At 40.5% G+C, this 24,452-nt stretch overlaps 1 protein-coding gene across 1 annotated transcript; it reads left to right on the top strand.

Annotated features, from left to right (window-relative positions):
* The first annotated feature begins 950 nt into the window (after positions 1-950).
* SYNM (synemin) lies at positions 951-24,452 on the top strand. The gene is made up of 4 exons (XM_084293629.1): positions 951-1,834; positions 7,769-7,893; positions 14,859-14,932; positions 16,465-24,452. The coding sequence occupies exons 1-4, from the start codon at positions 1,049-1,051 to the stop codon at positions 20,274-20,276; spliced, it is 4,797 nt and encodes a 1,598-aa protein (XP_084149755.1). The 5' UTR covers positions 951-1,048; the 3' UTR covers positions 20,277-24,452.

A 24,452-nucleotide genomic window follows, 5' to 3' on the forward strand; every position in this document is an offset into this window, starting at 1 on the left:
GCACAGTGGTTTCCCTCATAAAAGAACAGCAGGTGTTAAAGCGTCACCGAGGGACTTGATTTTGACCACAAGGCCAAGAAAAAGCAAGTGTCTTTAGTAAATCTCAGCTTCCCGGTGACCTCTGACAGAGCAAATCTGCCAAGGCTGAATTGGCTCACTTTTAGGCCAAAGCCAATGATTTATCTGTGGTGGTTGGGCTCAAATCCTGGAGGCTTTATTGAGATTAAAAGGGAACTCACTCTGTGGAGAGCCAAGCAGCAGCCAAAATTTGGCCTTTCTGAGAGAAAGAGAGGTGGGCTGCAGAGGTAAGGGGCTTCAGGAAGGGGGGGACAGAGCAGAACAGGGGATGCTGTGCCCCCAGAGGGTGGATGCCGTATGGCTGTGCCCCAGCCCCCAGCTTCACAGGGCTTGTGCCAAATTCCAGCTGCTTCCCAGTGTGACTTGTGCTGGGAACTGTCCCGGGGAGTAAATGCAGAGGTGGCAGAGGTGCAGGTGCTGGCTGCCTTGTGTGAAGCAGCAAAGCTCTGCTCGAGAATTGAACTGTGTGCGCGAGAGGGAGCGAGAGAAAGAGTGCCTAGGGAGATGAAAAAGGTTCAAATGAGTCATCCTCAACTTTTCCTCTAATTTGGTAGATCATACAGGGAGCGATGCCTCCCTGCCTCCCTGCTGAGCAGCTCGCGGAGTCCTGGAACCACAGAACCGTTAGGGCTGGAGGAGACCTCCAAGATACCTGGTGCAACCACCCCGCTACCACCGGTGTCACCCCCCGATGTCACCCCCCGATGTCACCCCGAGCTGCCCAGCAGGAGCGGGCCGGGCCCGCCAGGGGACGCCGCGGGGCGGCGGAGCGGGGCCGGGGGCGGGGGCGGGCGGCTCCTGGGGGGCGGTGCGGGGCCGGGCAGGGCCGAGCCGAGCCGGGCCGGGGCAGGGCAGAGCAGCGGGCAGAGCGGCGGGGCCGGGCAGAGCCCCGCGGGGAGGCGGCCAGGAGGGGAACGGCGCCGGACAGCCCGGGGACCCGCCGCGGCCCCGAGCCCGCAGGCCGGGCAAGATGTGGCGGCGCTGGGAAGCGGGCTGGGATGAGAAGAGGGAGCTGCAGGAGCTCAACTCCCGGCTGCGGCTCTTCGTGGGCCGGGTGCGGGAGCTGGAGGAGGAGAACCGCTTCCTGGCTCGGGAGCTGGCGGAGCTGAGGCAGCAGGAGCTGGTGGGGCTGCGGGTGCCCGAGCAGGAGCTGGGCTGGCTGCGGGTGCAGCTGGAGGAGCTGAGCCGGGCCAAGTTGGAAGCGGAGCTGGAGCGGGACGGGCTGCGGCGAGAGCTGGCCGAGCTGCGGCTGCTGGGCGCTGAGGTGCTGGAGGCGAGGCGTCGCCTGGAGCCGGAGCTGGCCGGGCAGTGGGAGCTGCTGCAGAGGCTGCGGGGAGACTGCGTGGCCCTGGAGGAGCTGCTGCTGCAGCTGCAGGTCGAGCACGGGCAGCTGGCCGAGAGGCAGCGACGGGAGGTGGTGGAGATGCGGGAGCTGCGGCTCGACCTGGCCGCCCTGCCGCCCCCCTTGTCCGTGCTGAGCCTGGAGGAGCTGGAGGCGACCTACGAGATGGTGCTCGGCCAGAGCTGCCGGGAGACCCTGCTGCGCTACCAGGAGCAGATCCGGGCGCTGCAGGAGCAGGAGGCGCAGAGGAGCCGGGAGAACTTGGAGCTGCTGCGGGAGGAGGGCAGGCAGTGCCGCCAGCAGCTGGAGGAGCTCCGGCGGCAGGGCCAGGAGCTGGTCGGGCTGCAGGAGAGGCTGGAGGAGGAGCTGCTGGCCGGGCAGGAGCGCCACAACGCCGAGGTGGAGGAGTACGAGGTACCGTGGTGGGACCCGGACGCTTCGCTGCTCCCCCGGGGTCTCCTCCTGCTCTCCTGCTCGCTTTTTGCTCGAGGTCCCGGCCCCCGGTGGGATGTGAGCCCTGGAGCCCCCTAAGCCCTGCAGCAGGATTCCCCCGGGCTGCAGAAGGAGGTGGCCCAGCAGGAGCTGGCTGCTGCCCAGCCCATCCCTGGGGGCTGCAAGGAGCCCCCTGCCCTGCTTTAGGGAGATCCTGCTGCAAAGGGTGGGGGGCCGCAGGGTGACAGTGACCCTGTGACAGCCGCTGGTGACAGGTGCTCCCCTCTCAATGTGCCCTCGCCAAGTTCCCCAGAGCTGCAGCCTTGCCAGGGCCCTGCTCAGGCTGACGCTGGGATGGATGAGCCATGTCCCTGGGTGGTGGGACATGGAGCTTCCCTTCTGCCCCGGGGACTTGAGGTTGACCTCCTGGGATCAGAGAAAAGATCCAAAAAAAAATTTTTTTTCACTTCTGGACATAGAGAAATGCTCACAGTCCATGCTGTAGTTGAGAAAAGTTAGTCTTCTGAAGGCAGGGAGTTTTCTTACAGTGCAACAACATAAAGCTGAGTGGGAATTGTTTGGAGATAAGACTTCAACATTGTAAGTGGCTTGTAGCTGTTTCAGGTGGATATTAGGTTGTTTTAAACAGAGTTACCGTAGCATCTGTAGCTGAGGATTTGTTTGCAGTCAGAATGATGTTTGGCAGCACGTATAATCACCCTGTGTGTGTGAACTGATCAGCAGATGCCAGGACAACAAAATATCAGTTCATCAGATTTAGGGCACAGAGCGCATATTAGCTCATCCAGACCATCGATCCATTTCCTGAGGGCAACATTTCTTTTGTTCATTGCTAGACCTTTTACTAACACTCTGCTGGAGCTCCTTGTTTGTCCGAACCCCGTGTTTTCGTGGTCATGTTGGGTCGAACAGCCATGGCAGGTCATGGAGGTGCTGGCCAGCGGGCAGAGACAGGGACCTGCTGCTGTGGGTCTGGTTTTTGTACACTACTAGCTTGTTTGCAACTTGTGTAGCTTGCAGATTGCTGTGAACTGAGGCAAATCAGGCATCTAAGAAGTAATCAGAAAGGCTTTTAACTTTTTTTTTTCATTTTTGACAGGATAGTTTATTCTTCCAGTTATGTATATAAACTCTTCCCAAGCTGTGGAAGTTGTATGTAAATCTCTCAGCAATTAAATATGTCTATTGGTCAAAGCCAGATGAAAATGTAATGAGAAAAAACAAACAAACAAAAAAAAAACAAAACATTTTTTTACCTTTTTTAGGAGCATAAGTTTATATAAATTTACATATATCTACTAATATTCAGTTATTCTGATTTTTAAAATATGTCCTTTTCACTATCTATTTTTGTTATTAGGGATTTAAAATGAAAACATCACTGACCTCTAATCATCATTGCTTGAACTGAAAACCTTTAAATACAATGTTATTTTAAAAAGAGTGTTTAGCATCGCTCATTATCGACACTACAAATTTTTCTTCTAGAACCAGTGGGCTTGGGTGTGCTCAGATGCCTAGCTCTTTCTTTCAACTCAGCTAGGTGTTTTTATACCAGTGTGTTGTTTCTGTATCTGCTTGCTATTTTAAAGAATTTTATACAGAAGAGCAAGTGGAGACAGTCCAACACGTTTTAGAAGTCAGATAATCAAAATCAATGCATGCCCTGCAGTTGTTCTGTTTCAATATCCAAAACTGGATTGTAATTTTGCTACTGAGATGATAAACTTCTGTGTTACTCCCAAGAGCATCTGGCATGCTTTGTGTTTTTACGGGAACAATAGCTAGTAATAAATAGTAATAAAAGAAAAAAACAACAGTGCTTTGATATCCAACTTGAAAACATGTGAGCTGTCTCATCTTTGTATATAAATATAGATAGATAAAAAATATCTGAATTGTGGTGAAAATGACACCATAAGGTTTAAATCTTCTGAACAGTTCCATATTTAAACTGCCGGGTTTCAAATGGAAAAGGTCTTCCAATGGCCCGTCTGTTGTACATGAGAAAGGAAGTCTTTCATTCACATCTGGTGAAGATAGACTGTGTAGAAATAGCTTTTTCAGGTTTTATTCGTGTGATCAAAGCTTTTCTTTCTTTTTTTTCTTTCTTTTTTTTCTTTTTTTTTTTTTTTCCTGTCATTGCTTCTTTTATTGGTGGAAGTATATTTAGCATGGATTTCAAATTACTCTTTAAAGAGCATCTATCCCATGGTTATTTATTGGGAAGTGTCACATAGAAATGATATGTATGTACAGATTTTAGTCAAGTGGTTACTGTCCATTGCAGCTGCAATAGCAAGTAGATTTATTCATACTTTCCATATATCATCCAGTCGCCTTATATGTCCATCTTTGTCTCCTGCCCCATCCCTATCCTCGCTAAAGCTTTCAGCAATGTTAAATAGAAATATGTGCTTGGAGTTATAATTCAGCTGAACCCTGTAGGCAGTAAATCACACATTGTTTGGAACGTTTTCACTCGTCCTGGATGCCGAGGGATGAAGTCAGTGTATCTCTTATGTCTTACCTCCATAATTTTAGCTGTGTGCTCTGACAATACTCACGCAAAAGCTCCCAGTGATCTGAATGCCAGTTCGCATATGGAGTGACAGCAGAAGGAAGCCCCGTGTTTTTCAGATGTATAAGAGGCCACAGCTCATCCTGATGCTTCGGAAAGAGGCAGAAATTCTCCACTAATTCTGTGGGTTTAGGATTAGTTCCCGTGTCATTGTTGTTGGGTGTCCCAGAGAAGAAAACATTTTGTCAAATTAACATATCAATATTTTATGTGCATTTTTGTGTACCAGTTTCTAGCCAGCTAAGCAGAGAGTGTCAGTTCTTCCCCTTACTGAGCCACTGAGTGAGCTGTGGGTTTGGTGAACTGTACCAGATGGAAAGGGTTGGAGTCTGAAACCCTGGTTTTATTCCCTCAGTAGGTACAGTTTGGACAACCCAAGTACATTCTTTTCCTGCCACTGCCCTTCTAAAATTTCCCACTGCTGACTGGAAAGGGACATCTGAAGGATGAGTCTATCACTTACATTCAGTTGTTTGGTTCTAGTAGGACCTCACCACAACTTGGAGGACAGTTGATGTAGATGAGAAACAAATCTTTACAAGTTAATCCCTTTGAGGAAACTCCATCGTGAAGCAAACGTGGCTGCAACAATGCAGATTACCTTTGGCAAAATGGAAGTTGGTCAGCTTGCAACCTCCCAAACTTCATACACCTTTTAGCATGCTTGGAAGCAGTACGTAAGGCCAGTTGTCCTCTGCATTGTGTTTAAACATCAGGGCAGGCCAGGCGGTGGCTGTCTGCCACCCAAGTCTATACAATGTCTGCTCCTGCTGGAATGAATTCCTTCAGAGCTATTGCACAGTTGGCCGAGGTATGTAGCCCCTTATGGTAATCATTAGGACACTGTATTTAACACAAACTTTTGGATCCCATGTGCTCTCCGAATCCAGTGGGTAGAATCTCGGTGGCTTTTCAAAGTCAGGCTGCAGACCTTTGGGGTGAGGAACCGAAGTTCCTATGTCTTCAGCACAGGCGTGCCTACCCCCAGTCTTTTGGAATTGCACCCTTAGTCCAGCATACAGACTCTCTGTATAGGTTCTCCTGGGGCTTTGGCAACACCTGTGCATTGTGAAGCTCTTTTTAACATATGCATGCATATGTACACTTTAGCCTCTGTTTAATGGGGAGGCAACAAATGCCTGAATCACTTCTCGTCTTGTATCAGAGCTCTTACCACCTTTGGTAGTTGGTCCCATAGAGATGCTGTCTTTCTTGTCTTTTCTTCCTTTCACTGACCCTTCTGGTTCTGGCAGCATCTCCTCCATTCCTTTTTGATAGCCTTTTCCTTCTAAAAGCAGGGCCTGGCACTTTTCTTCCCTTCTCATCTTGAGATTTTCCATTGTGTCAGTTCTTGAATAGGCCTGCTGCCTCAGAGCTGCTGAAGGTCAGTGGTTCTGCTTGCCATCATGCACGACCACACAGGGTGTTACCTCCGCTGCAGGCTGGATGAGGCAGGGGATGGTTGATGGTGTTGTTTCAGATATTATTTGCTATTATTAGCTTCAGATATTATTTGTCTTCTGACATTAAAAAAAAAAAGAAGAGTTTAACATACACTGAGGACTGTAGGCAAGGTTTGTCATATCACCTAAGTTTAATACCCAAGCATCAGTGTAATTGTGTATCAACACCTGCAAATGTACTTGAATGTGTTATAGAGATACACCTACATGTCTATGAAGATACAGGCAGCGTCCTTCATAAAGCTTTCTTTTTGCTTTTACTTTTAAAAAAGGCCATTAATGTTGGCAATGCCAGCACCTCATATTCTTAATTTTTAAACCTCACTTCTGCCAAGAGTGTTATCATCACGGCATTAAACAGAGTGGGGAGTCCCCTGCTCTATCTTTGTTTTTGTGCTGCTGCTCACACTGTGATAATTGAACACTCGAAGCATAAAAGTATTTTGAATTTTTGAAAACTAGACTACCCGTGTCTTGATTTTGCATTTTGTGTTGCAAAGGATTTGTTAAGATGTGTCTAATATATGCTGTCATGAAATCCTGTTCAGTGCTGTACGTGTGTATGAGATTTTGTTCAGTAAGTAGCATTTTGGTGTTCCTGCCTAGTGCAATGTGATATGAACCAAATGGAGCCAGGCTTTTGCTGAGATATCCTTTCTGTCTTCCTAGCTCCCAGAACTAGGTGTAATCTATAGCATTTCTGTTAGCATCAGTCTGCTGGCTGAGGAGGACAGATTTGAGTTAGTAGATTATATCCGTAGCAAGGAAACCATTAAGAATCACACTGAGCAGCTAACATCAATACTTTTAGTTCTGAGTCTGCACTGAACAAGCTCCTTTCAATTATCAGAGGAGGGTTTATTTTCTGGAGGTGGGAATTTGTCCTTCATGTGAGATGTAACACCAGTGATTAGAGTACTCGTGTCCTGCAGTGTATTTTCAAGAGGAGTCACTTACATTGGTCTAAATCAAATCTTAATGTTCTGTCGAATAAGTCTTTGCTTTTTCTGTTGGGTGCAGTTACCCAGTATTTAAAGTTCCATTTAGTATTTTAGAGTGTGTTCAAATTTAGATCAATTTGGATCCTTTCTCTGCTTATCAGCTTCTTCCTCCATTTTCAAACTTGTTAAAGAAAGGTGGACAGGTTTCTCATCAGTCCTACTCTCTCATCATTTATAGTCGTCATATAAAGGTGCAATGTTATTTTGAGTTACCAAGATGAAAATAAGCAATCCCTTTTATGTCTTCTGAGTAGCTGTTAGGAGAATACTGGGTGGTTTACGAAGCAGGCATCCAAGTACTGTAGAAAAACAGACTGGAAGGAACCTCTGAAGGTTTATCCTTTACCTTCTAGACACTATGAATATCTCCAGATACTTGAATCCAGAGACTGGCTTGGGCACACATGTCTATGGACCTCAAAATACTAACAAAGAGAAATTGCCAGAATTCCCAATCTGAAGTATGATTCAAACACTTACACCTAAGCTCTTAAAATGATAAAATGAATCACATTCAAGTCACATTTATAAAGCAGTGTATTTTCCCTGCTAAGTATGCTTGATAACTTGTACAGGGCATTTGAATGGGTGTTGCTTAAGTATTTAACTAGCTTCATAAGGCATAAAGTGAAGTCTTAGCATAAAATTTTGCTTCAATAATAATGCATATGGGGAGGTCACAGAGCTGATTTGTTCTGTTTTTTGAAGTGATAGAATATGTTACTTTATTGCTCTCTCAGAGTTTCATTTATTTATTTTTTTGTTTAATTAAAGCTTTTAAGTTATTAGGCATACAAGTGTGACAGATGTTGAAGTTCATTCAAAACTGAGAATCAATATTTCTGTTTAGCGGATAATCGACGCCCTAGAAGAAGAAAAGCAGATCCTGAGCATGTCGATCACAGACTACCTGAAGGACTATCAAGAATTACTGCAAGTGAAAGCTGGCCTCATCCTTGAGATTGAAACTTACAGGTAAGAGTTGCGGTCACACTCAATTGTCTAATCGGAGGGTAATTTAAATCCCAGATGTGGGAATCCCATTCATCTTTCCACCATTTAAAATATCAGTAGTTAACTTCAGAGCCTCAGATCTAGACTCCTTGTATGTGTTGTAATTTTGTTAGATCAGAGCGAGTGGACCCCCAATGTCAATTTTTAGTTTGCCATTGACTTGTTCTGTGACATGGTTATCATGCCATTTTGTGCTTGACTGTGCAAGCAAGATGACACCCTTTCAGGAGGCTTTTAATATGTGACGTTGTTTGAGATCGCTGGAAAAACTGTAAGAATAGTAAAATATCATTATTCATAAGTAACACTGATAGGCATTAGCAGTGGGCAGAGGTGAATGGAATTTGATCCCTTGGGCAAAACTAACTCTAGTAGTAACCCATTCTATTCTGCTGTCTGTAGAACATGTTAGAGAAGCCAATATAAACCACAGGAATCCTCCTATTACCTTTGTGCAAATATATTGGTATGTAAGAAACCACCTTATTCCTGGTCAAGTTGACATCAGGTTGATGTGAATTGTTGATGCTGTATTTGATTACGAGCTGAGAAGCCACTATCTCAATCAGTAAAATGTGAGGCAGTGTAGCTGCCATCTGTCAACTTACACAGCAACCTTCATCACTTAAATATGTTGTCTACCGGCCACTTGCAATACCAATGTCAGTAATGAGTTTCCCATTCTTGTTTTGTTTCAGTTGCAAAATAGTGGGAAGGTCACAGAAAAGTGCATTTGCTAAATCCTGGCTTTCTATATCCTTGGTTTCTTAGGGAAATATGTTTTATTCTTGACATATTTCAGATATCAACAACCAACTTTTCAGCTAATAAATACTAAGTACTATATATATATATATTATTATAAGTACTATATATATTATATATAATATACACAGTCTCTATATATATACATACAGAAAATTTGAGAAGCTTATAAGAGTAACTTCTGAATGGCTTGGTAACAAACTAGAGAGCAAAAGATGTCTGTAGTCCATCAAAAAGTAAAAAGAGTCCATGCAAGGTGCTTTGAGTATTGTATGCTGTGATGCACAGCCCCAGGCTGGCTCCTGGAAGGGATGCAGTCACAAGCAGCCTGTGGGACAAGTTCTTTGCTATAAATTGGTGAGAAATGGTACCTGGATGTTTGTTGGTGGAGTGGGATCCCAGTGATCCTTGGAAAGCCAGTAGTGTCTGGGGCATCATTAGTGGAAGAGGCAGACTCTGGAAAAGTTAGCCAATAGTGATCCTTATCTGTGTGCATTCTGTTACTTTTGCCAAAAAATATGATTTTTCTAAACTTAATCCCATCTGTGACGTTGACTTTTTCTGGTTTCACTTAAACTTTCCCCTTCTGGTTTATTCATCTGCAAAATGGGATTAGCACTTTCACACTAACAGAAGTTTCAGAATTGATTCAATGATTAGTATTCAGCCAGAACTGGGAATGATAATGCCCAGATGTTTAGATGTTTTGACACATTCTTACTTAATAAGTGAACCGTCACTGTTCCTGCTCTGCCTTGTAAGCCTAGGAAATTCTGAAACTTCTCCAGAAGTTTTATCACTGATTATCTGAACAGTATTGGTTTGTCTAAGGATTCCCAGCCCTTGATAACAGAGAACAATCCATCTGCAGCATGTGGTTGTTGCCCAGTTGAGATGCTTTCTCAACATGTAGGGTTTCTTCATTCATTTGTAGTGAATGCAACTGGTATCACTGCTCTTGGCAAGGCAGACTTCAGTGGACAAATGAGTATCTATCCACTGGAAAAGATCTGGAGATGAATCCAGAGAAATGGGCAGTTCAGATCAGAAAACAAACAAAAAACACACCAAAAAAAAACCTAATGCTTGCAAAAAAAAAAAATTCTTCTAAAATCTCAGAAGCTGGAAAGCATTTTTTATTTGTTTTACGTGTATGCAGTTTTACCTTTTTTTTTTTTTTTTTTTTTTTGTCTTTCCCCCTCCCCTCACTGAAGAAAATAATGCCTTCCCTACTGGATGGCCTCTATCAGCTCTGCTGACAGAGGGTAAAAGCATGGATCCAGTTAGTAAGCTGCTTAGTAAGACAATTCTGGACTGCTCATCTATACTTTGAAATCCAGTCTTTCTGCCAGGCCTTTCAATCTCTGATACCCACGGCACATGAACCCAGCTTCCATTCATTTTCACATATACCCTTGCTTATGCATATTGGAAACAAAAGGCACCTATTCAGGCTCAGTTCAACATCCTGAACTTTCCACTGAGAAGTTTCCATGAAGGCTTTGGCAGTTCCTTGCTTCTTGGCATTATAGGTTAAGGGTGTGGTGTCTGGTCTACTTCTTGGAGCTGTCCTTGTACCTCCCACCTATATTTTCCCTTTGTTTTACAACTCCTACAGGTCCATTTTTAAAGCTAGTTCTTTCCATTAGTCAGTACTGCTTCTGAACTGGCAAGAAGGTTCCCTGTTGCAAGGAACACCCTTCCCCAAGGACCAAGTATATTTCCTCTAGGATTCTGCTCAGCCTTTCTGCTCTGGGCGCTGAGGCCCACTCAGGAAGTGAAATCTTGTATGGTTTTATAAAGTTAGACCTCATGGAAATATTCATTCCCAATCCTTTTTCTCCAGTGCTTAGTAAATGTTTATCAAGTTCCTTTTGATTTTGGTCTGTGTTCTTGGAAACCTGCAAAACCACAACTACTTAAACTATCCTGAGTTTTATTTCCAGAAAGAAGTGGTGAACTATTCACTGTTTAAGACTCTAAAATTAAAAGCAGATAGAAAACCTGCTTAAGGTTTCTCCCTAAATCTCCCTAAACTTTATTGTTTTTGAAGGGTAAAATATTTTATTTTGAAATCTTAGTGTCACACAAGTGTTCTATCCTCGGCTATCACCCTGCATTTTGGAGCAGTGGAGCCTACAAAGCATGTTTTTTTGGTTATGGTCATTGTCAAGACCTCCTTGTCAGGCCTACTTTCCAATCTTTCTTAGGGTAATTTCCTCCATCAACACCTTTCCTATCCTACCACTCATGAAATCATCACCAACATTAAGGCCTCCTCAGCTCTTCACCATAGCTTCTACAGTCACTTGCATTACAGCCTGCTTACACCTTGTGCCATCCAATACCACATATTTGTCTTTTGCTTTCCTGGAGAATATTCTGAGTCTTTCATGCCCAAGGATTTTCATGTGCATTCAGTCACCTGCTGTTCTTCACACAGTCCTTGTCCTGAGATACAAATGAGATGTGTGGGATTGGCCTTTACCCCTTAAAAATGCTTCCCCTGTTCCATTTCCTAGAGAAGCCTTTTGTTTGTTTGTTTGTTTGTTTGTTTGTTTGTTTGTTTTAACTCCTTCTCAAATACCTGGGATGGAGAGGATGAATTTTTATGGCCTGCTGGCTAACTACCCCTATCTCAGATTTCTGTAACCGTTTCTGTAACTGAGACAGAGCAAGCTATTGCTGTTGTGAATGACCACGATAACATTCGCGTGGCATCATTTTACTTTTGGTAACTTATTTTTTCCCACCCCAACCAGTTTATCTCATCCTGCTGCTCTCCTGGACTAATTTTTATCATCCAGCACACAGTAGGGCTTCAGGTTGGCCACCATATAGCTGCTTACCTTAGATAAACGGTATTAATAATGAGACAAGTTAAAGGTGCAGTTGTATTATTTTCTGGCAGCATTTAAACTAAGTCTTAGCACAGTGTGGATATATCTCGTGTGGGGTCTGACCTCGAGGAAGTGGCTGGCAGTTATTTTTTAGTAGAGTGCTGCTTGGAGGAATTTTTTTTTTTGTTATTACTGTAAATACTTAGAAGTTCATACAGTTAAGATTAATCTATTATTCAGGTTTAAGATAAGATTTAAAGCAGCCCTTACCACAAAGAGCTTATGACTTAAATAATTGGTGTTAAGAAGATATGCAAAGGAACAGAGAAGCAAAATGCCCTGCATAAACTAAAGCGATGGTGAAGCTGTTGAACAGAACCTGACTTTGCTGGCTTCCCAACGAGTGCTCAGTACATTGCACTACAGTTTCTTATGCTAGCTTATTAAACTAAAGTCAGTTTAGTATTTTCTTGTTTATCTGACAAGCTTGATAAAATGCATTATGAACTGTGTACAGTAAAACACTGTCCAGTTTTAGAGAGGTTTCATGAAGCTTTGCCTTTCATTTTCAATTACAACATATTTTCAGTAGTAATATTTCAGCCCCGGCTTTTCTGTGTGCTGTTGCCCTTTGCCATATACAGTTACCTCTTGGAACTTATTTTTAGTGACTTCATACGTTGCTGCAGCAACTGAACAACTGTTGTTTTAACAGCAGCCAGAAATCCTTAGTCAAACTACCCACATTCCTAGTTTCCTTCATCATGCTTAACGCTTTCATTGCCAGCTCCTTGATATGCTTATGTAATGCTACCAACTTTTCTGGCATGTATTTCAGAACAAAATTGTTGGCACCCACTAACTTCATCAGATAAGATGTTTGCTCTGGGAACGTTCTCTAGAAGTGTTGAAGTGATTTAATTCCTACCAAGCCTCTCTCAACGTGCACAAAGATGAGTTGCTTTTACTTCGGTTTTACCTAATAAAGGATGTCCTAGCATTGAATTTGACCAAAAAACTACAAGTAAAACTGTTCATCTGAGCCTGCTCAAGGGGGAAACTAGCCTGTAAATAATGTTAGGTAATTGTAGTCTGGCTTTTCTTCTGGCTCTAGGCAAATCCATGGTTTCAAAGAACAAAATTGCCAATGATCTTTGCTGGTGTTGCATTGCCCTACTGGATCTAGGAGCAGTCAGAAACCAAAAGAAGCATGCAATGTCCAAGAGATTAGTCATGTCATGTAAGATCTACAGGTGATACTTAAAATGTCTGTATTATTCATTTTTCTAGAAATGCCCAGCAAATGTGTTTATCCCAAAATCTTCATGCACTTTCAGCTCCCCCCAGGGAGTCAGAAGCCTCAGCTATCACAATCCTCCAGCCTCCCTCTTGACAACTTTCATGTTGCAGCTCTGTGTTATCAGTACAAAACATCTGGCATTTCCAAAACTGGAAATGATGAAACAGTTACCTCAGCAGTAGAAGTGACTATAAAAACACCAAAGTACCATGCTGATTATTGCATTTAGTTGCATATGTAAAGAACCTGCCATAGGATTTTTAGGCTGCTGCACCGCAACACTGCAGTTTAGCATTATTTCAGGGTATTGCATAGCTCATGCCTCAGCAAAAGTGGAAAAAGGGACACATTTTTTTTTCTTCTTTTCTTGAAGAGCAGCTGGACATACTTTGTGTCAGACAGTACAAGCATATGGGTAGAAAGAGAGAAGAAAGCACACACAAATTTGCAGAGAATTTACCAGGAATTCTGACATCCAGTCTTATTGGACCACCGTATCTAACAATTCCTGGACTGAATAAGATGTCACTCTGGCCTCTATTTTTTGTACTTGGTGAATGGAAGAAGCCAACAATTTTATTTTTATAGGGCAGTTTGGTAATTACAGAGAATGGACTTAGTCCTTTTTCCCCAAGGGTACATAAGTATGTTGTGTGCCTGTATGAATTTTCTTAATGTAGAACAGTTATTTCTGAAAATGTTCTGCCCCTCAGCTTTGCTAATATCTCTGGGAAATGTACCTCTGGAGTATTTTCCACCGCTGTAGAAAGAAGAAAATGGAGGGTAGCAAGTTATTTAGGAATTGAGCGAGGCTGTTGCTGCTGTCAGGTTGTTCTTGAGGGGAGGTGTTGTCCTTGCTCCTGCATGCTGTGTAGGGAACTATGTTTGGCATAAAGGTAGGATAGCAATAGATTGCAGAAGAGCCAACCTAGCAGTCCCCGTTCTGTGAGTTAGCACACTGAAAGTAGGTAATAGGCAAACCTACAGAGCAGATTATCAGCAGTTGTTCCCTGCTGGATCTTTTATCCAGGCTCTTTTGCTTGTAATGATATAATTTCCGTAAAGGTGAACAACTTAGTTTGTCTTGTCCATTTCTGAAAAAGTGCTGCTGAGCTAATATGATGTCTTAGTTGGTCAACATGAGGAAGCCTTGATCACAAGGCTTGTGGAAGTGGCAGCTTCTGGAACTGTTAGAGAGGTGCTGCAGAATAAAAAAGGATGGAAGAGACAAAGAGAGGTGGCACTAAAAGAAACCAAGCAGTTTCTATCGCAATGCTTTTTTTTCCTAAGTTCTTTGCTGTAAAATATGTTGTGTTCATTTCAGACAGAGTAAGATCTAAAAATAGTTATTTAATGCACTTTAACACTGTGTTTCCTCCAGCACTAGCCAGCATTTGACAGCAGAAGTAATACCTTTCTTCCCCTTTCTTTTGGAAAGGATAGAAATTAGAAATCCTGGGTGTATCAGTCCCTCATACATCATCTGCACCACTGTTAGTACTATATTACCAGCAGGAAAGCTGCTGATTATTCACTTTCTAATATTTTCTCATCTTTGCATTTTCTTTATAAAACATTTCCATGTGTTTCTCAGAAAAAGCTTTACTGAATATTTGCTAAGTTTTGTTTGGATTCATTTTTTCCTAACTCTCTTATAAGATCATCGTTCTGGAAAATTTTGCTAGCTTCTGTGATTCCATAGTGGAAATTGGTGGATCTTGTCCATGTCAGGAAACAGTATATTGACTAATTTGGAAGTTTTAACATAAAACTGTATGGTTTCTTTGCTATAACCTACTGTAAGATTATTGTATTGTTCTGAAGAATTGGACTCAGTAAACTAAGAATCTGGAAGGAGCTAAAGATTTCTTATTCCCACTGATAAAAATACAGGATGTGAAAAACTCTCAGGATCTGACCTACCTGCAGAATAATTATTTCAGTTTCTAAGACTTATACATTTTAAATATTATGATTATTCTTCCCAGTACTTGATAGAATGCTTTCTATGTGTTTTGCAGAGCTTTGTTGGAAGGGGAGAGCAACCAGTGGATTATTACATGGAGAGAACAGCTTGCAGGGCAATTGCCTCAAGGTAAAAAATTACTATTAAAAATGAAAGTTGAATGAAGTTAAATATAACTGGAAACTATCGCGTTACGGTGTTTCTGAATTTTACAAGTGTACTGCAAAGTGAATATTGAGTCAATTTTGAGTTTCAATATTTTAAATCAACATAGTGCTATGCTATATGAGATAATTTATAATTCATAAAATCATGAATCAGGTGGAGAAGGTAAGCAGGAAGTGATGTTTTGTAGCTCTAATAGCAAAAACAGCTCTAAAAACAAAGCTTTTGGATGCCCATAGCTCTGAAGGGAGTTTTGAAGTACGGAGCAAGAGGTATTTAACAAAACTTAGTTAAAACCTTAGCATTCATTATCACAAGATGTTGTGAGTGTTAATAAGTTTACATGGGTTTAAAGACAGATTTAAACAGAGTAACGAAAGAAAAATCCAATACTTACTAAACATAAAGATACCATTTCTATCTTAGGAGCTGCAAATCTCTGGAGGCTGTGAGAGTATACCAGGGAAGTATCACTATTTACTTGCCCTGTTCTTATACTCTTCCCTATGTATCTACTGTTGGTCACTGAAAACAGGACACTAGATGAGATGGACCTTTCATCTGACTGTGATGGCCACTCTCTGCTCTCATGAATTAGTCTAGATAATACGCCTGAGTTTTATCTTAAGTGTTGTCTTAAAATCATCAACCTATCATAGGCAGTAGTCCCCGAAGAGACTTGAAGGCTGTATCTGTAGCAGCAAATTAAACAGTCGGGCCTAGGCCGAAACACTTGCATACATTTGTGTGTGGTGTTAAATTGTTAGCACTGCCCTGGCATGGTTTTGATCTGGACTATCTGGTCCTTTTGCAGACAATGCTCAGGTGTGCTCAGTGGTTACTGCGGGCCAGGAAGCACTACAGAAGTCAGAGCAGATGTGGCTAGCTTTTTAGGAATAGGAAATTTGAGTCAGTCTTAGAGCCAGTCAGTGCTTCCTGGTCCATTTTATTAGCTTGTGCAAATATGGCCTAAGAGGTTCTTTATTACTCTCTTTTTGTTGTAGTTTGTTGTGTCTTGTGGCAACAGAGAGTTGTATTTGTGTTGACTATTTACATTATACGGTGGCAGATATGGCATTCATTCTTCATAGAAACTGAACAGCTTCAGGCCACTTTGACTAACAAAGCAAAAAAAAAAAAAAAAGGATATTAGCAAACATTGTTTAAGAAGAAGTTTTAAATGTAAATGAACCTTAATATAAATTTGAAGTGTGTAATTCTTAAGTAAATATAATAACCAGTAGATCATAAAACATAAAATTAGCAAGCACTTGCAACTTAGTAAAAAGCTTTGCTTTCAGCTTTAATATATTTTATGCATAGACTTAATTATCATGCAAAACCTACTGGAATACCTTGCCAAAGTTTCACTGAAAATGAAGAGGCATTGTTTCTTTCAAAATTCTAATATTACATTTCCTACTTCTCTTTATTTTATATTCTTTTTAGATACAAGCCATTATTTTAATGTTTGGTCACCTATACTCTTTTTGCAGATATTATAAATACTTCATATAACTACACTGATATTTACTCTGCTTATCAAGAAAGAAATAAAAATCAAGCTTCGCCAGCTATCAGGATCACTGATACAAGATACAGAATACCTGCAGCAAGTATAAGCAGCTCTGCACACTATTCCGCTCAATCAACACAGGCTGGATCACAGACATCAGCGAGTGGAAAAGGTTTTGGAAGAGATGTACTTGGTTCAACATATCGCCCTTCGACAACTGTTAGAACGGACGAAAGGATTGTGACAGACCACAAAGAATTAAGAGCATTTACTCCATCCTACAGCAGCTGGAGAAACACTGAGATGCACCAAAAGACAATTCCAGAAAGAAAGAAGACAGAAGTTACAGCTTCATCCACAGTATCTTTTTCAAAACAATCAGCACACACTGAAAGATCAGACAAGGACAGCAAAGCAGACAAAAAGCCAGAGATTACTGAAAATATAAGAACAAAGCCAAGCTTCACTAAATTTCCAATTTATGAGCTGAATACCAGTTTTAAACCATCTACATATGAAGAAACCATAACTGAAACTCGGACCACGGTAAAAGAAAAAAGAGAAGGTAGCAAACCAACTGAGGAAAGAACATCTCTGCTGAAAGAAAAAGATAAGCTGGAGAAACAAACAAAGGAGGAGAAAAAGAAGACAGATGAGAAGACTTTTGTACAAGAAAGAAGTGCTGATTTTGGAAAGAAGACTGAGACAAAAACAGGGGTAGAACAGAGAAAATATGTCCGTGAGGAAGTCATTAATCAGAAGGTAACAGGGGCTGATATTTCTAATGCAAGAACTATGAAAAGCGAATCAACCAAAAAAGATACAGACGTATCCAGAAGCAAAGATGTCATTGAGATACCCATCACTCTTGAAACGACAGCTCCTGACAAAGTATCTCAGAAGAATAAAGAAGACATCAGGTTTCAAGGTTTTAAAACTTCCACAGATGGCCATGTAACCAAGTCTGATGAAATTCACAAAGTTCGTGTCACAGAATCTAGTCTGAAAGATGAAGAGAGAATTAGTGACAGAAGTCATAAAACGGGAACTCTGTCAACAGAAAACATTGCAGAAAATATTGTTGCTGACATTCTTAAAAGTTTTACACAGTCTTCTAGTTCACAAATATCAACAGACACAAAAGTCACCTATTTTAATAAGGAAGAACAACCGGACGATGGGAAAATAAAGACTAAGACCACAGTGCAATCTCGAGTTCAGGAAAAGATAGATATTTCTGATACTGACCTAGGAAGTCTTTCTAACCAAGATGTTAGAAAAGTGGTTCGAGAGGGCGTTGAGGGAACTCCCTCCAAACAGAAGATAGAAGATATAGTACATCAGGGCCTGAAAGGAAGTGAGGGCAAAAAGAATTTGTCTGTTAATGTTGAGATTGTAGAGGAACCACTAGATTACACCACTGATGAAAGGACTGATTTTTCAACACCCTTTGAAGTAGAAGAAGTGGAAGATACATTCCCTGAGAGAGAGAAGCGCTATGGCGATGAGGAACAAACCGTAACATTTACACATGAAGATATTAAAAAGAGGAAACAACGCCACGAGAGCTTCACTCACGTGGAGGAAGTCACCGAGGAAGATGATTCACCTATTGAACAAAAATATTTTGTATCTGTTCCCGATGATCATCCCATCGTTAATGAAAAAGATGATGACTCAGTATATGGACAAATTCATATAGAAGAAGAATCAACTATTAAGTATTCTTGGCAAGATGAGTTCTTGCAAGGCACACAAAGTAAGAGGGATGAAGGTGTAAGCTCTGCAGAGGAAACGTATCGCGTGGTAGGAGAGGAAGCAAGTGCCCATATTTTAAAAGCAGAGCATCCCAAAGCTGGAACATCCCATGTTGAATCTGTTGTTATTGAAAAAGAAATAAAAATACCCCAAGAATTTCAGACTTCAATAAAGGGTCTTTTATCAAAGGAAACTAAGGACCCTAAACATCACTTGAAGGAAGCTTTGGAGCAGCTGGAAGGCAGTCTCCCAGAAAGCGTGAAAGAGGAGCTGTCTGCATTAACAAAAGAAAATCAAGCTGAATCTAGTAGCTTAGAATTTGATATAAAAAAAGTTGACCAAACAGATGAGGGAGGCTCGGTGACAATTGTTGCTGAAGTCAATCTATCTCAGACCCTTAATGCTGATGAGTTTGATGTAGCTCAGCTTGGTGAAGTAATTGCAGGTGAGAAGGAGAAGACAACATTGCACTCCATGAAAAAAGAGAGCTCAGAGAGAGTTGTTGATGGTAAAAGCGATATAGAAATAGATGTTTCTTCACGCAGTGATAATTACACTCCTTTGGCTCAAGAAGTCTACAGTTCATCCACAGTGAGGAGGAGTGGTGGCACAGGCTATCATACCACTGAAAAAGTTACTTATGATGGTTCAGTTTCGGAAACTGCAGATTTTGGAGAAGTCTCCTACTCACCAGAATCAACTGATGAGAGCAAATCCATCAGGCGCATTAGAGTTGGTCCAACAGAAGTCCAGAGATTTGAGCAGATCATATATGAACAGCCTGGTTCTGAAACATTCGGGCTCAGTGCTACGGAAGATGTTGTTCAGACAGAAGGCTCGTCAGAGGTGAGCCGGTCTGTGAGGCATTTTAAGCTGGGTCCTAAAGAAATCCAAACTACAGAAGAAGTAATTTTTAGAAGCCCCAGTACTACAACCATAGAAGAGATTGATTCTGGAAATCTTTCCCAGCAGAAATTTTCATCAGATTTCAGTAGGTCCACAAGACAGGTTACAGTAGGATCAAGGCAGGTAACTGAAGAAATGTCTTTTGGAGAGCCTGTTTCAGGCTCCCTGGAGCTCAATAGCTCGGAGAATCTTTCTCAGACAGAAGGGTCTGTGGATGTCAGATCAGCAAGGCACTTCAGATTAGGTCCAAAAGAGATTCATACAGAACAAGTTATCTTTGAAGGACCAATCTCTGGTAAAGTGGAGGTCAGTGACAACAGAGACTTCTCACAGACAGAAAGTTCAGTGAGACACATTCAGTTAGGTCCCAAAGAGTTTATGACAGCTGAACAAATCATCTACCAGGGCCCCGTCACTGAGCACATAGAAATCAGTGAAGTGGGAGACGGAACTCATTCAGAAGGCTCGGTAAAGCATTTTAGACTAGGTCAGACAGGAGTTACAACCACTGAGCGTATCATATATCAGGGCTCCCTTTCTGAAATCCCAGAGCTTATTAATAAAGGAGGACATCTTTCAGAGACTGAAGGAAGCTCAGATTTCAATACATCTTTCAGGCATGTTAAAATAAGTCCTGGGGAAACTCACACTGAGCAAATAGTTTTTACAAGACCCATTTCTGAAACACTGGAAGATCTTTCACAAATAGGAGAGTCATCTGAGAGCAGTAGGTCCATAAAGCATTTTAAAGTAGGATCCAAAGAAACATCTTACACTTTTCAAATGGATGTTTCCAATATGGGTGGAGTATCTACAGTGGCAAGTGGAGAACAGCAAGCAACGATGCTCATATCTAATAAGCAAGACCCTTCTTTTAATCAGTCACAGATTACAGTTGAAAGTGACCACACTGTAGGAAATGAAAGTAAAAGAAGTGGTTATGTTCTCTCCAGTTTCTCCCAAGGTCATGGTGAAAAGGTAGTGGAGGAGTCTGTTTTTGATAAAACTGTACAATTGCAAAGAATGGTAGACCAAAGGTCAGTTATTTCAGATGAAAAGAAAGTTGCTCTTCTCTATCTGGACCATGAAGAGGAGGAAGATGATGAGAACGATGGACAGTGGTTCTGAAAGGACACTTTAATGAAGTCTACTTGGTAATTTGCTTATACAGGTTTTGACTATCCTTTTTTTTTTTTTTTTTAAAGCAGGAAAAAAAAAGGGATGGGGAGACATTCAATCTGTTCAGATACTAATAGTGGACTGAGAAGTATTGAATCTAAGCCTCTGCCTATTCAGCACACTTTTTACTTTACTGGAAATTTTATTTTTGGGAGAAATCATGCTATTGTGTTTTTCCTCAGATGTGTTTCCAGTGACCTGAGATTTTTCCACCCATAGAGACAGAAATTTACTAGTGAGGAATTCAAAGGATTGTAATTTTGTTTGTTTTATAGCAGGTTAATTAACAAGTGTGTATTTGAATAGGGTTTTTCAGTTTCTGAATACTGTATTCTTCTTGGTTACTAAAATACTCAACAATTCTCTTTTAAGCTACTAACCACAAATATAAGAGGTCATAAGACTCATGAAAGTGGTAGGTAGCTGGTTTTAAGTTCCATTTCTGTGTACTTGTATGCGATACCTAATGAAATTGTAAGATAAGATTATTACATCCGTAACAACTAAAAAAATCCTTAGGATGGAAATACGCATAGCAAGCAATGACAAAAATGGTAGTATTTATATAGCTACAATGTAATGAAAAAAAAAAAGAGGTAACATTGAAGCAAGAATTTCTCATGATATTCCTAGTGAGAAATATTAATTTTATGGTTGCAGAGTACATTTTATATTTTTGAAAAATCCAATTTAAAAAATAAGCTAGATAGTATTACTGCTGATGTAAGGAGAAGAACTCTTTACAGCTTTAGCGTCTACACACATTAACAACATCAAGTTATTTTGCAGTATATTGATTACCTTGACGCAAGGTATTGCTAAGGATAAGAGTGAAGTGTTAAACATTACATAGTGCATAATTTTGTAACAGTGGAATTAGCTGATACGTTCTCTGTTCTGAAGAAAAAATGTAAAACTGATACTGATCACGTCTACGATCATCACGTGTCAGGTAACTTCCAGATAATCCTTTCTTTGTTTACAAATGAGATGTCCTTTTTTCCCTAGCCCTGCAAACCCAACCTGAGATTTTAATCCCCCCCACTTTTTTTTTTTTCCTTTTTATGGTTATAACATTTTTCTCAGGCCAAAGTTGGTTTCTACTTAAACCATTTGAAAATAGGCTAATTCACTTGGATTGCACATGGGTTAAGTGAAGGATGTAATTCAGTTTTACAATTGCAATTCAGTGACTTCAAAGTCCAGATCAGAAGCCAGAACCTGTAGCTGCACTGAACTGTGCAGTGATAGCAGAAACAAAAATAGCAGCAAAAATATTTTTGTCACTGGGGTAAGAAGATACGATACTGGACACATACAAGAAATATGAATCATAGAGAAATGAAAAGCTGCTATATTTGCTATATTCACATGCACACACGCACATTCACTCACTCACCCTCTCACACTTTCTCTGCAGAGCACACACAGCTGTATCCGGATGGCTCTGGTGTGCCAGTCTGGTAGTCTCAGAATTATTTTCCTGTGGTTCTGTAAGCATAGTTCTGTGTGTGCTAACCCAGATCAGAATCTAGTGAAACTATCGTAGTCTGGCGTGGATATTCACTTTTCAGATTATTTAATATTAACAGAAGCTAGATTTTTCAAAACTGACTGCGACTTTATAATATGAATGTAAATGCAAAGCTAAGGAGAAGCTACATGCTGACTGACATATCATTCTGTTTCAGATATGGGACAGATTAATCACTGTGTGCCTTAGTAACTAAATTTAAAGCTGTATAAAGTATATTTAAGCTATTATCAGTGTTCCAAAGACAAACTTAGGAGGTTTGTCTGCATTACAAAATTTTCTGTATATTTTCCTGACTTTATATAAATGCAACTGCACGAGGGCCAGTGTTGATCAGGATTGGATATTTTTTCAGTTATATACTATGAATTCATTTGTTGAAATTGGCTGTGTAACATGCAGCTGGAAAATGAATAGGAAACTGAGGTGTGTAGAAGCACTAAAGGCATGTATGCTGAGCTTATTTATACCATTCACTGTGTAATAATAATAATATTTTTTTAAATTATTCATACATGCTTATAAAAGATCCCGTGCTTCCATTTATAAATAGGATGTTATTAATTGTCATACTTCTAATATCATCCTATAGTTTTGTTTCATTAGCCGACCATCTACTTTTTAAAAATGGTAACATGTTTATTTTAATAACTGCATATAAACCAGAATTTTCCAGCTAGATGCCTAACTGTAAGCAAGCAAATTCTGTACTTCAGGTAGTAAATAACTAAATAAAGAAAGGAGTCAGGTCTATAATAAGCAACAGAGTTTAAAAAAATAAATAAATAAAATTAAAAAAAAAAAAAGTGTTATTATTCTCAAAGTTTGATTCTAACCTATAACTTAAACATTTTCTGTAAAATAAATCTAAGAATACCTGCAGAGAATGTATTTTGTAATCAACAAAAATCAACTTACAAGGTCAATCCTATTTATTGATAGTTTGTGGAAGCTTTGACAGACATTCTCCTTAGGAAAAACTCTACCAACACTCCGTTGTGTTTATCTTCACCTGCTCAGCAGATTATGTCAACTGAAGGAATAAACCACTAAGGAGCATGTGAATCACAAAACACAGGTGTCCTTAGAATTGCAGGAATAAAAAATAAAATAAAATACAATAAAAAATAGTATTGTTTCCATTGAGGCAAGAACACCTCTTTAAAAATTCCTGTTAACATCACTGACAGGTATAGTAGATTATACCAAAATACAGTACTGGTTTGATTGCCTGGAGAGACAAATTTCTTTAGTGTACTTTCTGTAGTTCCATTTAAGATCAGGATTTTAGTGAGCTGTTGGAAAGTTAGTTTAGTCTAGGGAATCGTCAATGTGCATTAGCATAACATTTAAATATATGCACAGTTCCTTTGGAAGAATACTTTCAGGCTATGAAAACAAAGAAATCTTATACCTATGAATAAATGTGCATGGATGGTATAAGTTTTAAAACTTTTATATAAGCAGCCGATTTTCCATTTAGCTCTCATTAACCTGAGACATTTTGGCATAATGACAGCTTTTGGATAACACTACCTCCAGGCAACAAAACGTAGTTAGGTGGACAATCACATCCTGCAAGCCTAATAGTCACATTTGCAGAATGAGGGCCATAGGTACATATGTTACTAGTAAGAGCAAATATACCTTACTTACTGTGTAATGTACTAACTCACCCTATGTGTAATCACTTTCTGCATAAGTATTAGAACATGGCTGAAAGGATTGGTGGTATCACCTCAGTCAGCATGCGCTTCTGAAGCTTGCTTATATAAGCTGTGCTTTTCATTAAATACAAAATAAAAAGAATTTTTATGCTGTTTGGATTAGGAAAAAAAAGCTTTTAAAATAATAATTACTAATTTGGGGGGTAAAAACTATGTATTTATATGCTGAAATAGATCAGAAGTGGGGCACTCTTTTCTAAATGTGTAAACCACTGGTCTAGGAATCAAATCTAGAAAGATGTGTGAGAGATCCAGAACTCTGTATTGACTGTTTGTGAATAGCAGGTGTTTAAAAAGACGGTAAGAATGTTGAAACTGGGTTGTTGATGTCAGCTGTATGAGACTGCAGGCAGCTTGTGTTTTGGTTATTTGCAATGAAACTGCATTTTTGTGGTGGTATAAGCTTTGTGATTTTACACTTTTTTCACTCTTGAGTATTAAACCATCAAAATCAATGCTGATGTTTCTCTTTCTTCCTGTTTGATATTTTTAAGGCTGCAATGCCAAAAAAAAAAAAAAAAAAAAAAAAAGAATTTGCATTTATAAATATCTTGTTCTAAGGCCTCTCAGACTGATGAGCTCATTTCAGTCCAAAGAATGAACATAATTTTTATTTCCAGCAAGGGCATTCCTCATTCACATCGCTAATAGAAATGATAGCAAAAGATAGCATCTTCTTTATGGCAACTACATTTAACATGGCGGGACAAGCAGCAGTTCTTGAGTTCAACAACAGGTAGCAGGAGAGGAAGAGGCTAAAACAACACAGAAGGTGGAACAGAAGGTAGTTTCCAGTATTATAACTTGACCAAGTACTAACTTTTACTCTTTTTCAGCAAAATAAAACCTTTTTATGCATGCTTA

This window comes from Netta rufina (genome assembly GCF_964035555.1).
Source record: "Netta rufina genome assembly, chromosome: 11".
NCBI classification, from domain to species: domain Eukaryota; kingdom Metazoa; phylum Chordata; class Aves; order Anseriformes; family Anatidae; genus Netta; species Netta rufina.

Coding starts and splice junctions, on each gene's coding strand:
- SYNM (XM_084293629.1), top strand. CDS start 1,049: ATGTGGCGGCGCTGGGAAGCGGGCTGGGATGAGAAGAGGGAGCTGCAG. Junction 1,835..7,768: donor CCGAGGTGGAGGAGTACGAG/GTACCGTGGTGG, acceptor ATTTCTGTTTAG/CGGATAATCGACGCCCTAGA. Junction 14,933..16,464: donor TGCAGGGCAATTGCCTCAAG/GTAAAAAATTAC, acceptor CTCTTTTTGCAG/ATATTATAAATACTTCATAT.